This window comes from Netta rufina (assembly GCF_964035555.1).
Source record: "Netta rufina genome assembly, chromosome: 6".
NCBI lineage: Eukaryota > Metazoa > Chordata > Aves > Anseriformes > Anatidae > Netta > Netta rufina.
The window spans coordinates 29,400,462-29,416,868 of NC_140129.1; the positions used below are offsets into that span (position 1 = coordinate 29,400,462).

Below are 16,407 nucleotides of genomic sequence, written 5' to 3' on the forward strand. Positions count from 1 at the left end.
ATTTACTATTCAAGCCTGCCAGCATTCCTGTTTTTTAAACAAGCTTGGAGAAATAAATTTGCTCTTGGCTGAGAGCACTTCTGCCTAGTCTGAGTGCGCTTTAATCGGGTAGCCACTAAAACTTTTCGAAAAACAGTATTTAATGAAAACAAACAGATGCATAACTGCCGAGTGTCACCACAAGATTGTTGACATGTGTCATCACCAAGTTTTAATAGCAGAAGTGAAAAAATAAAAGAGAGAGAGAGATGGCAGGGAAATACGGTTGCTATAGAAGCCCAGCTTCCACAAACACAGCCTGCTGAGGAGACAGGAGCTCCACACGGAGGAAGCAGATGCCCATGTCAAGGTCCACACACAGGCTCACCCATCCACACAGCTCCATGCGACACCCACACAGGCTCACATCCTCCCCATCACCCACCAGCCCCACAGGGATTCACTGCACAGTCTCCTCCTGCCCTCCCATTACTCCTTCCCACCAGACCTGCTGCAGGACATGTCACCTCTCAGCAAGCTGCTTCAAGAGAAAACCTTTGTAGATACATTTCCATTTTCCTTCACATCAGCTATCAGAACCAAATCACCCACTGGTGAACAAGGCTACAGCAGGGGTTGGACACCTCCCCCCCCAGGTGGGCACAGCTCCTCTCGGCAGCGGTTTGGTGGTTCTCAACGGACTTGATTCTCTGGGCTTCTTTTTGCAAGATGCATTTTCAGCCCTTCATTACAAGAAATCCTGTCCACTGAAAAACTCAGAGCAAGCCCAGTAGCATAAGCAGCATGGTTACAGACACACCTGTGGTGCACTGAGATGGCTCCTTGCACCTCGAACTGGAACATAGAAAGGTGCCCTACACAGCTACATAACAGGAGCCAGCTCAGAGCTGCTGCAGTTTTGTACATTCACACAGCACCTTGCTGCTCAAATACAGCCATGTTTAACCAAGCTCTGAGCAGGTGCTGCTCACACAAGTGAAAAGGAAGACACAAAGGAGAAGAACTTGGAAAGCTCCACTGGGGATGTAGTAGAAGAGCTTACAGATGCAAGATTCTTTCACCCAGCCACATTCATGCTTCAGAATACTTGCATCAACATTATGACTAAGAAGAAAGCTGAATAAAGTGATCAATGATTTCTCCTTCTACTTTCCATAGAAAAGAAAAGCAAAGAGCCTGTCTAAACTTTCCTTCCTTCCTTAATGAAACTCTTATTGATTTTTCATCCTTGTGAATCATTGCCTTGGAGCAATTTCTTTTAGCTGCACGTTCCCACATTTAATTTGTATGTATGCTTAAGGGAAAGTTTATCAACAGTCTCCAGATAGATACTAAAAGGGTTTTATGAGAAAGTTATGAAATTTTACATATGGCATTTACCAATCTAATATTTTGTTTTTCTTAAAGACAGGTCTAGAATTATTTATGATATTAACAGTTACCAGTCCCATATAACACCCTACAGCCTATGTCACCTCAGCGCAGCTGTCATTGCATCAGGATGGCAGAAGTCAGATTGAATATATTTATGTTGATACAAAGGTAAAAACAGAAAACACCATCACAACCAAAATTCATTCAGATATATGGACCCACCACCCATTAACAGCTACCCTGAGACAAGCAGACCAGAACATACTTGCATATTTCCATAGGATACCAGGTCCATTACGTGCACTAAAATGCACATTCAAGCCAGGCATGAAGAAACGTAGCATTAAAAACAAACCATCAGCAATAAATTGATGGTATTGGCAAAATTGGCAGGTAAAGACCAAATGAAACAAATATCCTTTAATTTACTCTTAATCAATAGAGTGTCATTTCTTACTTGTACTCCTAAATTACACTTCAAAAAAATTCCCAGCTATTCTATTTACATGAGAAAAAGCTAAGTGCCATAGACATCTTAATTCTCATTCATGCATAACATGTTAATTTTGCTAGTCAATGAAGGAAGCAAATTTATGGGCCAGGGGGGAGCATCCAAGATACAGTAATCCAACAAACTGTAAAGCAGGTTAGGATTAAAAGTCAACATTAATCACAACGTGAAATACTATCTAAATGGCACCAACCACAACCATATAGGATTGGTTAGAATTGGTTCTGGAAGACCTGGAAACAAGAATCTTTCCCAAAGTATCTAGGATTTTGCCTAAAATGAGCCCCTATTTATACTTTTAGTATAAAATCTGAATCACGTCTTTCATTTTATCAACAACCTACCCAGCGTGCTGCTTCTCCTTGAGAGGTGAAGCAAGAAGAAACCTTAATGGAAATTTTCCTTTATCCATCTTGCCCTCTGTCTTTTTTTTTTTTTTTTTTTTTTTTTTTTTGTTAAAGTCACTTACTAATCTAATGGAGTTAATTCAATTGTCTGAACAGATCCTTAACCATTACCCACATTACTTGATTAAGAAAGGAGTCAGAGAGGCTTAACTAGCTCCTATCGGTTAATATCCACCAGCAATAGTATCTAATAGAAGTCAGCAGTGCACAGCCCACACAGCTGAGACCAACGCAGAGGAGAGACACCTTTCTTGGTCAAGGGGATCAAACTGAAGAGTAAGCATGCAAGAAGGTCAGGCTCATGTTCTGAAGTGTACCAAAGGAAGGAAAACCCTTCAACTGCATGCAAACAAGCTGTAGGTGACGTTAAATGGAATTAGGTATGTAGGATGTATATTCCATGACTAAGAAAAGTAGTAACATATGCACAAGGAAAAAAATATATATATATAGTTTGCCAGGTTGCCTAGAGAAGTTGCAGAGTCTCTACCCATGGAGATCTTCAAAAGCCACCTTGAAAGCATCCTGAGAAAGTGGCTCTGGGTGGCCTTGCTTGAATAGGGAGGTCAGACCAGATGGCCTCCAGAGATTCCTTCCAACCTTAACCATTCTGTGATTCTGTGAAAAAGGAGGTTTTACAGAGATACTGAAAAGAAAGAAGGAAAAAAAAAAAAAAAAGAAAAAAAGAAAAAAAAGAAAAGCATTTGTTGCTTGAGAAAAATAAAATATTTTTTGGGGTAGAAGATCTAAGATCTGTAAGAAGTGATACTGGGATTAGAAAAAGTTAAGGAAATTTTTCAAGTATTGCAAAATAGCCAATGCCAAAATATTGAGATTAAAAGAAAGAGCATTTATAAAATCCTACATGACACAAACATGAAAAGGTTGCTCAGTTGCAAGATAACTGAGTAATGTAACCTTTGAAAGCAACAACAAAAAGTGATTAGACTATGCCTGGGATTGAAAATGATCGATTATTACTGCTAATATTGGAATTGAAGTTGACTGTAATGCTTCTCATGTAATTGCTTTATTGAATGCTGCATAGCTTTATTTGGTAATATATTCAGAACACCATGAGTTTACAATTTCTTTAGTTCCCAATACACTGAGAGACACAAACACATAGTTTCAATATATTTAGGACAAATATATTATACTAAACAGCATATACTAAGGTTAGCTCCTGACCTTTCAGTTAAGGTCTATGGGGAATCTTCTGCCTGCAGAATAATCTAGTAGATTTGAATACCAGCAGCTTTGCATCCTCTGCACCTGTTCACTGGTTTATTCCATAAAATGTATCAAAATGCCTTAAATCTGATTTGGGGCCCTGTGTGCTATAATAATTAAATCAATGTGAGGACTCTGAAAGCTGGCTTATCCATTTAAAAAATAAATAAATAAATAAATCAAGGACAAGTAAATCACAGTGAAGAAGAGTAAGAAACACTTAAAAAATCCAAATACATAAAGAATTTTAAGTATCTGAGGGCAAAGAAAGAATTTTTATTGTTGACTTTCAGCTTCGCTTTTATTCCCACAACAGTCCCAATATTTAAATGTAACTTACAGAATTACATTTTCTCACCTGCTTTTCAACCTGAGTTGTTACCCCCTGGTGTCACTCACACTCACTGCTTTTTTGAAGAGAATCCTAGCAAAGGTCAGCAGTCAATTAGCCATCAATAAATACCCAAGTTGAGTGAAAGTTTTGGGCTGTTTCAACTCCTACTACTAAACGATGAACCACGTTTGAAAGCTCATAACAAAAAGCATAGAATACTTTACAGTGTTCTGAACATAAGTATAACGTTACCTTTAAAGCATAAGTATGAAAAATATCAAAGAAGGCATGTAATACCAAGCTTTATCACCAATTGCACACGTATATTGACTTAAACAAGACACGCTCACTTATCTACAAAGCAAAAATTGGTTTTAAGTACGGTACTTTGCAAGACCCTTAGGGCACAATAACATTACTGTCATCATTTACGTTGACTTCCCTGTCTCTCATTTCATCCTCCTTCAGTCTTTTCAAAACACTGCAGCTAAGTTTCTATTTCTGCCTCTATAACAGTGTCCTTGCTTATATGGCAACACGATTATACACAGTGGGCCTATAAATACACACAAAAAATAATGCTTAAATATACACACACGTAGGCACTAACACATAAGCAATACACTTAACACTCAGACGTGCCCTGTAACTTTCATTTCAGTGCTATGTGTACAAGGATATACTTAGCTTTTTCTTCTTCCCCCCCCCCCCCCCCCTCACTATTTCATTTTTGGAGCAAATTCTAAAAGTAAGGTTTCCTTAACACCTTGCAGAGGAATGCAGAAGGAGGGTTTATACTTCCTTAACAGGAAAGCGTGATCAGTAAGAGTTAAACTTTGGATAAACCCTTGCTATCAGACTACTACAACTTTAAAACAAATACATCAGCTACCTGTTTGGCACAGATACAACTTTACACCCTGTGAGCTCCCTGTCAGCGAGAATAAAGCTGAATTTAGGAATATGCGTCTGCAAAATCAAGATTTTCTACATTCACAATGATTTATGCTAAGATACTATTATACTTGAGCTACAAAGTACTTAATACCAGCTAAAAAGCAGATGTGCTAGATTAGCTGAACCAAAAATATTTTAAGTTCAAGTTGCATATTCTTCTCATACCATGTAGACATTTAACACAGAGCTGCAAACATTTCATTTTAACTCATTTTTACTGCACCTTGAAGCTATGTAGCTTGATAAGATTTTCAATGGCTAGAAACAAGTGCTTATTCTGCTTAAAAGCAACTGGGTGGTATAAAGCAATTTAACTAATGGGTCGAAAGATCTTAAAGATGTACAGAGTTTATTTTTGCCTTCCACAGCTTCAAACTTGTGAAGTTTGTGGTTATAAATGTCACACTGTAGAAAAGTAAAACATGCTTCACACATCGGAGGTTATTTTTAAACTATTGATATTTGAAGGTCTTAGGATCTCGGGTGACAGAATAAACCCCAAAGGACATAAATCAGTGAAAAAGTTCAAATGATAACACAAGAAATATCAGACATCCTGTGGCCCTGTATTTAATCACATGGCTAGCACCATCAGCCATATTTTATGCTTGCATTGACCTATTCCATAGGTCAATAAAGACCCAATAAAGACTTACTGAAGTATCTACCTTACATGTTAATTTAAAAAAAAATAAGAGTGAAAATTTAATTCTTTAAATGTCAGGATTATTCAGAAAGTCTTATGGTGTGAGCTATTATTACAAATAAGATTTTGGAAGATTTTTTAAACTTGCTGTTGATTATGCCAGGGAAAATGATTCGTTTCATTACCATTTCATTCTGTCGAATGGATAAGCACAATGCTGAACTTGTGTGCTGTTGTGTGCTGTGCTGACATCAGCCCCTTCTCAGTCTTCCACTAGAAGTTTTATGGCTCTGCTTTATAGAGAGACACAAAAAGCTTTTAAAGCAAGAGACTGTGGAACACAAGAAAAAAAATACATCACTGAGTGGGCAAAACCAAGCAGTAAATATATTGGCTAGATAAATAACGTAGGTTTACTGGTACTTTCCTCGGGAACAGCTGGGTACCAAGTCGTGCAAGCAGCAGCAACGTGGGCTTGGCGTTCAAGGCGTTCGACTGGCTCCTCTTTGAACATATGCCCTTTCAAGTGAAATTAATCAATCTCTTTATCACTCCTGCAGCATCTGGAGCCATAATCATTACCCAACTGCTGAGAAAGAAATGAAACCACTAATCGCACGGGGAGTAGGGCTTAGTGTTCAGAGCAGGAAAGTTTTTATTAAGTTCTAATTTGAAAAGTGATTTTTCATGGCTAGCCTTCCAGGACACGCACACAAAAGCAGGATATACTACAGCAACTGCCTACAATGTATCCCCCAGCACACACAACCAATATATTTAGAACTACTATAATGAGGTTTTAACGTGCTTTTCCAAATTTAGCTCCATAATCCTAAATCACTGTTATACTCAAAAATGACGTGGAGATGCAGTTAACCATAAACTTTAAAAGGTCTCTAGAAGAAGAAACTGTAGAAGTCTACAAAGTGGTAGACACCAGACAGGGTAATCAACAGTAAGGACCAGATACTGCCTCTGGACTCACACACCATGATCCTACTGATCTCATCGGACATTTTCTGCACAAGCTGAAGCCAATATATTTGAGATTCTATTAAGCAGGCATTTCATCATATCTATCAACCAGCTGAAGGTGATTAAAATAAGCCATGCGAGCCCTATGTCAATAGTCTGGATTACCATGAGATATCCCTCAACCGTTCTAACTTCTCCATTTCATTTTCCTGGCTTATGCTACTCACATTTTTCAAAGAGAGAAGAATTGAGGGAAAAAAAAAAAAAAAAAAAAAAAAAAGACAATATTGATGACAGCAGGACTATTCCCATACGTATCAGGAAAAAAAAAATATAGGGGGTAGACTACCTAAAACTTGTGGCCCTAGAAATACTCAGCTGTATTATCTACTTAGGGATCTCTAGTAGAGACCTTAGAGTTTTGTAGTACAATTGTGCATGTTCACCCACAATACTTCTGCTCTAGGTAATAGCTAAATGAGGAAGTGATTATCCTTATATACTGAAATCATGAAGCTCTTATTCTGGCTCAAGATATAATTATTCAAAATAAATAATAATAATAATAATAATTTAAAAAACACCATGGGGTTCTGAAAAAGGGCAGCAGAATAATTAAATCTAGTACCCCACTGAAGCAGGCTGAAAACTTGAGCATCCATTTTTAATGTTCCATCTATATGTAACAACAGAAATCTTTCCAACAGCTGCATTCAATTAAAAAAATATTAACCCCAAGGAAGAAGTACAAAAACATCCCCATCTGTTTTTCTTGCCACTCACTGTGCTTCTTTTGTGAGTGAAATATGTACAACAATACAATCCAACAAAGTTGAATGAAAAGTACTACAATTCCAATAATAAGCTATCCTTTTTCTTTTAAATGAACAATTTAAAAGAAACCACTTTTGCAGATTTTCCCCTGTGACCCACAGCTCTGTTCCCATAGTAACTACTCAGTAAAGAAAAGGATAAGATGCCTAACTTATACTTTTCCCAATACCAACAAATAAAAAAAAAAAAAAAAGAAAAAAAAAAGAAAAAACACCTTATTCTCAAAAACTATTATTCTCAGGAAGGGAAGAGGGACATTTAAAGATTAGTGTGAATCTCCTGTGTAATCTAGTTTAAACCACCACCTACTGAACATTTGATTTTGGTTAGACAAAGATATTTGTTAAAGCACATAGTCTTCGTGTAAGAGAACTATTGAAATAGTTCTGTGAGCCCAACAATAACAAAATTACCAGGCGCATGCTGTAAAAGCTTACATCTGAACTCAGCAAGCACAGCCTACCAGCCATGCTGCTGCACTGTGCTCCTTTCTGATGAGGAGCTAGTACTATGCTCTTGGAGAAAAGCTATAGAAAATGTTATTTTTAACATACGTTTCAGTTTAGATTCCTCCTTAGCTTGGCTTTTTAATTTGACTGATGCTCCACATTTCTCATATTGCTTGCAGTAGTACATTTTTTCTAGAATTACAGAGGTAAGCGATTCTTTTGCTAAATAGTGCCACCAAGAAGAACGTTTTGTTAGTGTCTGAGTCCCTACAGGAAACTAGAGCTAATAACAACACACTAAGTTTTACAGGCTAGGAAGAAAGGCACCAGTTTAAGCACCTCTACTGCTCTAGCTATGCTTCCCACTCCCCTTTAACAGCTCAGTCATCACTGATGCTCAGTGCATTCCCTGCACTAACAGGCTGTTCGTCAGCCACATCTCATACATACGCTGAGCTTCCAGTCCTGGGGGTTAAGGATAAATCCAGACCCACATCCGTGCCCCCAGAAGCTACAGTGGCAGGCCGTAGGTGAATATGCAGTGGGCTGCTGTGGCACACTTGTCCAAGATGAGCTTCCAGTGCAGGAGAGGCTCCTCAGAAGCAATTGGGCTCCTCTTGGGTACATATGTCCAGTTCCCTGACAAACTCACCAGCATTTATTGCCTGAGGACACAAAGTCTCCAGCAATATTGAAATGTGTCACCCACATAAATATTTGTGCCATCTTTGCAAAGGTTTAATAAAGTAAGCCCAGAAGATGCGCCTCCACAACTCCAAGACTAGTTGGATTTAACTGCTGAAGAAACGATACCAGATGAGGACACCATGCTGGAAGAACTGAAATAAGCATGAGGTGCAGCAGCAGAACAGAATGTAATAAAATTTAGATGTGCATAGAGGAGAGAGATGAAAATGTGTACAGGAAAGGGTATGGAATAATGAGGACATAAATCCAAATATTTAGCAATATGAAAATATTGCACTCCATCTCATGGAAATACAATATTAGCTTTGAGGCCACCCTTAAATCTTCTTAAGTATCAGTGACTGAGATCAGCCAGCATATTAAATTTTGCTGCAAGTGAAATTTTGCAAAACAACTTTGTTAAAGTTCTAAATATCATTGATTCAAAAACATTCTGCAGAAATAAAATTTATAATGTCCACTAAAGTACGTTCTTTGCGATGAAGTGTTTTAGACCAATGAACTATTTTCAAATTATTGTGTTGATTTTTATATATTTAAAGTACTTTTTAAATGGCTATTTAATGAAAATACACTACAAGATTAAAAACTAAACTACTTCAAATTGAACTTTCATTACAAAGTGTTCAAAACCAGCAGCATCTATGTGATTCTGAGATGTATTAAGCCAGACACTTCTAATTAAAATTGCAAAACATATCAATGGGAAAAATCTCATCTGAGATTCGATACAATTCCGAGGACAATGTTTAAAGGTAAAATTATGAAAGCTTATGAGTATAGGGCAACTTTTTAACTGTCCAGTTTATGGCAACAATCAGACTAGTTTTAGAATGGCAGTTAATAAATTATTTTTTTTTTTAACCTATAAATTGTTGATATGACAAGACTGCAACCCATAAACAAAAAGAGCCACTGCTGTCCTAAACTGTTAGGATACCGAAGAAGTTTAGAATCATTCAAAATTTGGTCGCATGGAGGCTAAATTTCCACTTTAATTTTTCCACTGGAAAAGAAGTAGGATTTGTTGCAGTGCTATCTTCAAATATCTTTTCAGTAGCTTGGAGACCCACTGCCCTTTGAAGATCTGGGCTCCTTTTAACATTTGTTGCATGTAGGTATGTTTGTCTTTTAACACACAAGGTCAAAGACACTTCCAAACCAGCGCTTGGCATTCCTGAAATTAAGACCTTGGGAAAGGGTATTTCATGGCAGCATTATCTGAGAACAGACAAGAAAAGATCTTTTTCATCTTGGTCCTCACTGGTTCACCCACATTCACTAGTAGTTCAAAGGTTCCTCCACATTAGAACATTCTCTGAAAAGTTCATTTCACATCTTTTCCAATTAGATTGTCTCAGAAGAAAGTCTAATGATCAAAATCATTTGCTAGCCCTATTTTAGGAATAACTTTCAAATACGGGTAATAACTCTCAAGCAAAGAAAGTTTCCTGTGCTCACCTGGGGCAATGCAACTTAGAGCTCACCACACCTATCTCGCAGAAGCCCACATCACCGAAAGATTAATGGTTTCTTCCTCAGGTAAAATCTCTCCGCTATGATCAGCTGTATTACATATTCATTTGCCAGGCTGGTATCTCGCTATCAGTGCTCTTCCATTCATAACAGGGAGCATGTCCCTGCTGGGCTAAATCCCCACCGTGATTCATTTTGTGGAGAGAATTATTGCTGAGGAAATCACTGGGATGCCACATCTGGGTTTCTAATATTCCTCTTCCCCCTTTTGTAGTATATAGAGTATTATTTCCATGCTAAATAGTATTTTAGCAAAATCAGAGAACTTTTTCCTAAAAATCAAAACAGTTTAATCCTACAAAACCATATTTTCAAGTGTTCCCCTTATTTAAAAGGGCACGTCACTGCTTTAGCTCCATTAACCACTTCTATGGCATATGCCTTTATCCCTTTCATTTCTGTTCATAGTTCACGGAAAATAACAAATGCACTGTTACTGATGTGTAAGTTTATGGAGGAACTGAAGTCATCATTAGTGATGGTGAGCCTGCAACTTGCCAATGTAGTAACTGCAGGCATCTCTGCAACTAGCTGTATTTTCAGCATTTTGTAATCCTAATTATCAGCTCCTTGAGTGTCAGGCACTTCAAGTATTTTAGACTTAATTTAAATTTTAGAGTTCATTTGTATAGATTTCCTCAAAATTAAAAAAAAATAAAAAACTAAAATCATATTGTGGATTCACATATATGTCAATATTCCATTTAGAGTTTTAAAAGCTTCACTCACCACCAAGACATAAACATATTTACATTACACCAATTCTAGGCATTTTTAGGAACATTCAAGAGTTGAATAAAAATTAACATGGTGAAATATGCAAATTTTTAATTAGGTATTGCATTAAACAATATTAATTTACAAGGGTTTAAATCCAATTAAATTTTCTCCAGATTATATCACTAAAACTGCTTTGTTAGTTAGCAAGTGTTGGAAAATTATTCAGCTCTTTAAGGTTGCTGAGTAATTTAATTGGTATAATTATTGCTTTCATGGTTAGGCTGGTGGTCACAAAATAAGTATCTGACAAGTAACGTCTGGAAACCAAAAGATACAGTGGAAAGATATTTAGATATTACTATATCATCTCTTTAAACAAGAACTAAAAATAAATTGCTTTAAGGCAGGCCACAAACAAGTAAAACACAAGAGAGAAGAATATGTATAAACTATCTCACACTGCCAAGTTCTTGAACTTTAGAAAGACGGAGCCGAGCCTGGGTCTTTGTTTTTGTTTTTTGGAGATGCAGTGATTTTGGTACAATTGCTATAACAAGTCCGTCAAGCCAAGCATGAATATGTATGAGCCTTTATTAGATACAGCCAAGGATTTGGGGAAGAAAAAGGCCTGCTTTATGAGCTTCAGTGCTGATGCGCTGATGCACTGCCTTTTTATTTGTTTTTGTTTTTAATATAGCACGTATAAATTCATATTCCTCAAGCCAAAGCTTTCACCAACATGCTTTTATTTAATTATAAAGCATGGCATTTCAATAAGGTGTTGAATTCCTCTACAGCATGTAACTCACCATGCTTGCAAAAGACAACTCAGGATTTAAAAACAAAACAGATCATCACCTTTCTCATTAGGGATTGCTCATTAGAACCTTTCATTAAAAAAAAAAAAAAAAAAAAAAAGCAGCTGCAGGTTTGCCTTCTATCAGAACGGATCTGTTCAGTTTTGACATTAAAATTACTTAATTTTAGGTTCCTTGTGCTGTGCTTTTTACCTCTTTTTCCCCTCTCAATTGGGCACACAAGTCCTCAAAATACAGGGTGATTTTTTCCTGTTGCCTGTACTACAGAGCTCATTAGGCCATGCTGTAAATCACAAGGTTGCTTTATTATTAATATCATGCCACAAGAGGTTGTGTTAACCCCCTTAACTCTCTGGGTCCACCTGTTCCATTAAAGTTACTATCCCCATCTTCCCAAAACTTATCTCTGCAATCTTTTGAAAGAAAAATACACCTTCATTGTTTTTTTTTTTTTTTTTTTTTTTTAGGTACTGTTAATCACAAAGGCACAACATACAAAACCAAGCCACATATGCCACTCTGATGTCAGACTATTTACAATTTTTTAAATTAATTTCAAGGTCACTGCTTTTTCTTTTGTTATGCATGCTCGCAGATGCCACAGAAATGAAATTTGCACCACATACAGTAACATTATCAAAATAATGCCATTATTTCTTGTGCCCTGACTATAGGACACCTAGCTCCATTTTACCAAGATCTTCCCCTAACAAGTAACTGTTCAAACTGTTGAGAAAAATCTCAGCCAGTTTTGTTATTACCTAGAATAACTGTAAAAAATAGTTTCACAGTTTAGAAAAGCTGATTCTTCACTACTGCTGCAGAGTTAGGTTAGGGGCTTCATATATAACACTGTTTCATTAACAGAAGAAGTGTTTGGGGGTAAACATATCATTCATTTCAAACTAGAACTAAACATTCTGGTATGGGATTTATTTAACTTTTAAACTAGCTTTCAACAAAATAAAAAAATGAAACAAATTGTTCACTAATATAAAGAGATGCAAATTTAACTGGAGAAAGAAAGTCTTTGTTTGCCACGGCACAATACACCTCAGAACTTAAGAAAAGTAGAACTGCATTGAAGGGCATAATTTGTCTTAACAATTCTGGCTTTCAAAACTTGTTCAGAAATCACATCTGTAACAGTGAACTGGAGGAAGACAGAACTGCTCCAAGAAAGGACGAACCTCTCTAAAAAGAAAATATATATATATAAGTGCCCTGGTTTCAGCTGGGATAGACTTAGTTTTCCTCCTAAAAGCTGCTGCGGCGCTATGCTTTGGATTTGGGATGAGCATAATGTTTCAGCTGCTGCAGAGCAGGGCTCAGCTAGAGCCAAGGACTGCTCAGCTCCTCGTGCTGCCCTGCCAGCCAGGGGCTGGGGGTGCCCCGGGGGCCGGGAGGGGACACAGCCAGGACAGCTGACCCAGGCTGCCCAAAGGGATGTCCCACAACTGCTTCTATCTCAACCCATGACTTTTTAATCCTTCCCCCCCCCAGCCCAGTTCTCTCCCCTATCCCACTGAAGGGCAGGAATGAGCGAACGGCCGTGTTGTGCTTAGCTGCCTGCTGGGTTAAAGAGTAACAAGGGGAAAATCATTTTTCCATGAAGTTTAACTGCTCTGTTGCTCAGTCATAAAAGGCCAAATCTCAAAGGTATCCTGGGCAATGAAATCCCTAGTTGAGTTGCATATTTCTCATGGAGTACTTTCTTTTACTTGAATTTGCCAATCTTTCCATTTCATTGAACAGTATTTGCTGTTGTGTTGTGCTACAAAATAAGCATCCAATGTGTCATGCTTGGTTTTGTGTATTTATGTTGTACCATTTACCTCCTCCCTGTAACTCAATTGCAGTATTGTCAACATGTGTTCAGAAAACTTTGCAAACATTGCATGTCCTCAGTTTTGAACATTCCAATACTGCATGTATGCAATCTGCCTGATGAAATTCACTACATGTACCAACAAATTATTAGTTAGGAATAGATGAACCAAGAGTATAGACTTGTGACTGTCCATTCTGAAAGACACCGGTGTACCCTCTTCATTCAATGGAGCAAAGAAAAGTATTGAATACTAATGAAGCAACATTCAAATGATGCTATCAGTATCTAGCAAAAATTCTACTCTTAGATTAAAAACATTAAGGAATCCAGAGTTATATTCTAGAGTCACTCTGGTGCATACCTCAATGAATTACTATTTTGAAGTAGAGATGAAATCCCCATTTTTTAGTTAAAAAAAAAAAAAAATAGAATAGAAGACATTATCAGGCTTTTTAAATTTCTTACTGAGCTAAAACAGAATGAAGAGCACTCCATTCTCAACCTCAGGAAATATCTAGTAGATAGAGGATATATCTCTTTCCTACCTGTTTTCCAGACAAACTGATGACCTCTCCTGGCTTCCAAGTCAGCTGTTTGCAACATTAAGAAAACAAATAGAAGGAAGGACTTCCCCAGGCTCTGCCATGCCCAATGAGGAGAAACCCAGTTCTGTTGTAGAAGCATAATTCAGATAATTCCGTTTCTGGTCTTCTTCAGTCCTAGAATTAACCAAAATTAAAAAAAAAAGTCACTAAATGTTCTTAACAAAGCTTTTAACAACCTCCCAATGCAAATAAATGGCCCTTCTTTTGTCTTTTAACCATTCCATGCATGAATATAAGATACACAAAGGCAACACGAGAAATACCCCAGGAAAGACAGGGAAGCAAGACACTGCTCATTAGTGATGAACCAGCCTGGAAGGGAAAACTAGAGATAATTCAGGGATTTCTCTGGAGTTTGGGACTTGCATTTACGACCCTGATCTTTGAGGTCCAGAGCAACAGCCGGTTACTCTGGAGAGGTCTCTCTGTCTAAGGGATTTTAATGAAGCTCTCCACCATTTCAGATGCATAGCAGAGCCACATGGTGAGTGAGAAAGGAATGTACCAAGTCCAGTATAGCTGGGGCACTTTCATAACATACAGCTCATTAAAATAATCACCACGCAACGTCGGAAGCAAGAATGTTTCTGTGGCAGAGTATCAGGGTCTCCTGCATAAAGCAGGAGCCCAACCTCTCGATGCCTGCTTCAGTGAACATTGAAATTGTTCACATACATCAGAAAAGCTCCAAAACATGAGAGAATAAGGAAGGCACAACAAAACCAAATATTGAAACTCCTGATTCAACATGGAAATTGAAATCACTATTTCTCTCATCCTACAAATAGACTAACTAGGCACTTATTTATGCAGGGCTATTTTTGTCGTTTGTTTTACATGGTTGAAGATATTTGGAATCCATCCACATTCAAATGGAAAAAGTTCTGATCTCTCAAAAAAAATCCTGGCACATGGTACTTGCCATGTTAAACAAATGCTAGTCTCTCATGTCAATTTATATATCAAATTTTTCTTGTGTAATACCTTTTGTATTTATACTATATTTAAATTCTCAAAAATTTTCTGCATGTTAGTATTTAATCCTACTTTTACAGGTAAAAATGCCACATCCGTATTAGAGTTAGCAGAGATAACACCTGTCTTCAAGATTGGTCTTCACTTGCGTAATCTTGGTGATTTTCATTAAAATTATCAGTTATTAGAAGTTTAGCCCAGAAAATTCCATTACATTCCTAACCTTATGAAATGCAACATTGTCATAATACATAATACACAGCATTGTTCTTGATAAGAAACTGGAGATAAACCTGAAAATAGTACATACTGAATAGATGGTGAAACTTAATTTCAAGCTGCATTTAAATTACTTTGAAACAGTTTCTATCACGATAAGTTCATGCAATTAAATACAATCAGATATTGACTAACTATGGCAGAGGATACAATGTTATATCTGTTATCTGGGTTAGTTCATTCTTACATTGCAGATGAACGGCAAACGGTAAGGCCTGAAAACCCATCAAGTTGACCAAATATCGCAACTCAAGCAATGTTAACAGACTTATTGTATTTCTCACGTCTGCTAGGTTAATTTAGCATTTCACATCTGATTCAGAACACTGGCTGTGGAATCCCACACAGGCCAGAAGCGAAGCTCTGAAACCTTGAGCATCCTTCAGAACTGAGATGCAGAAGACTTATTCCTCAGAGGAAAGACGTTACCCCAATGCAAACAGAGTAGAGAAGTCCTTCAAAGAGAAGGGGGCCTCCAGGCATCCTGCAGGTAATCTTTCTGCCCATTTCGATGCTCACCTCACACAGAAGAGCTGAGGAGGAGCAGCTCCCCCGGTGTCTTCAGCATTGCAGTTACCATGTATGACGGTCAAAAAATGAAGTCACCAACTTTCTGTCAAGGGAAAGAGAAGGAATAAGTGACACTGACTTCAACACTGTTCGCACCCCAAAATGCAATACCAGCAAAGAAATTGTTCAGATGCTCAGCTTCATGTGCTGAATCAGAGCCAGCATGCCCAGCCCTGGGCAGACAATACTCCTCTGAATTGCGGGGCAGCTCTCCAGCTCCTGGAGAACGCAGTAAAAATCGTGTCCTGAACAGGTCATGGCATGAAATGGGCAAGTCCAAAGAACCTTCCCATAACAGCTAATAAAGATGCTGAGATTTTTAATGAAGCACAAGTAGAGCTAATCAGCAGCTTTCTAAATACACTGCCATCTTCTCAGCATTCAAAGGGTCAGTAAACAGCAGTAAATCCCTGAGAGCAGCAGACTCCTGCCCAAAACGAGGGGTTTCACATATGTTCATGCTTTGGACAAGACTACAAAGATAACTGGCTGCTGCTCCCCATGGAGCAAGAATGGAGATTACATTAAGTCAGAAAAAAAAAAAAACAGAAATAAATTAGACACCACGAGACTGATTCTAATCTCACCTACCCCAGCAGGGCTCAGCAGAGCCCACTGATTTACACCACAGTAAGCACAATAAAA

At 37.8% G+C, this 16,407-nt stretch overlaps 1 protein-coding gene across 1 annotated transcript in view; it reads right to left on the minus strand.

Moving 5' to 3' along the window:
* THSD7B (thrombospondin type 1 domain containing 7B) overlaps positions 1-14,017 on the minus strand; it is a gene marked incomplete at both ends in the record, with an annotated part of 259,689 nt that extends 245,672 nt beyond the window's left edge. The window contains one exon of the mRNA XM_084289684.1: positions 13,879-14,017. Within this exon, the coding sequence (XP_084145810.1) occupies positions 13,879-14,017 (139 nt within the window). The remainder of the gene's footprint in view (positions 1-13,878) is intronic.
* Positions 14,018-16,407: the final 2,390 nt, after the last annotated feature.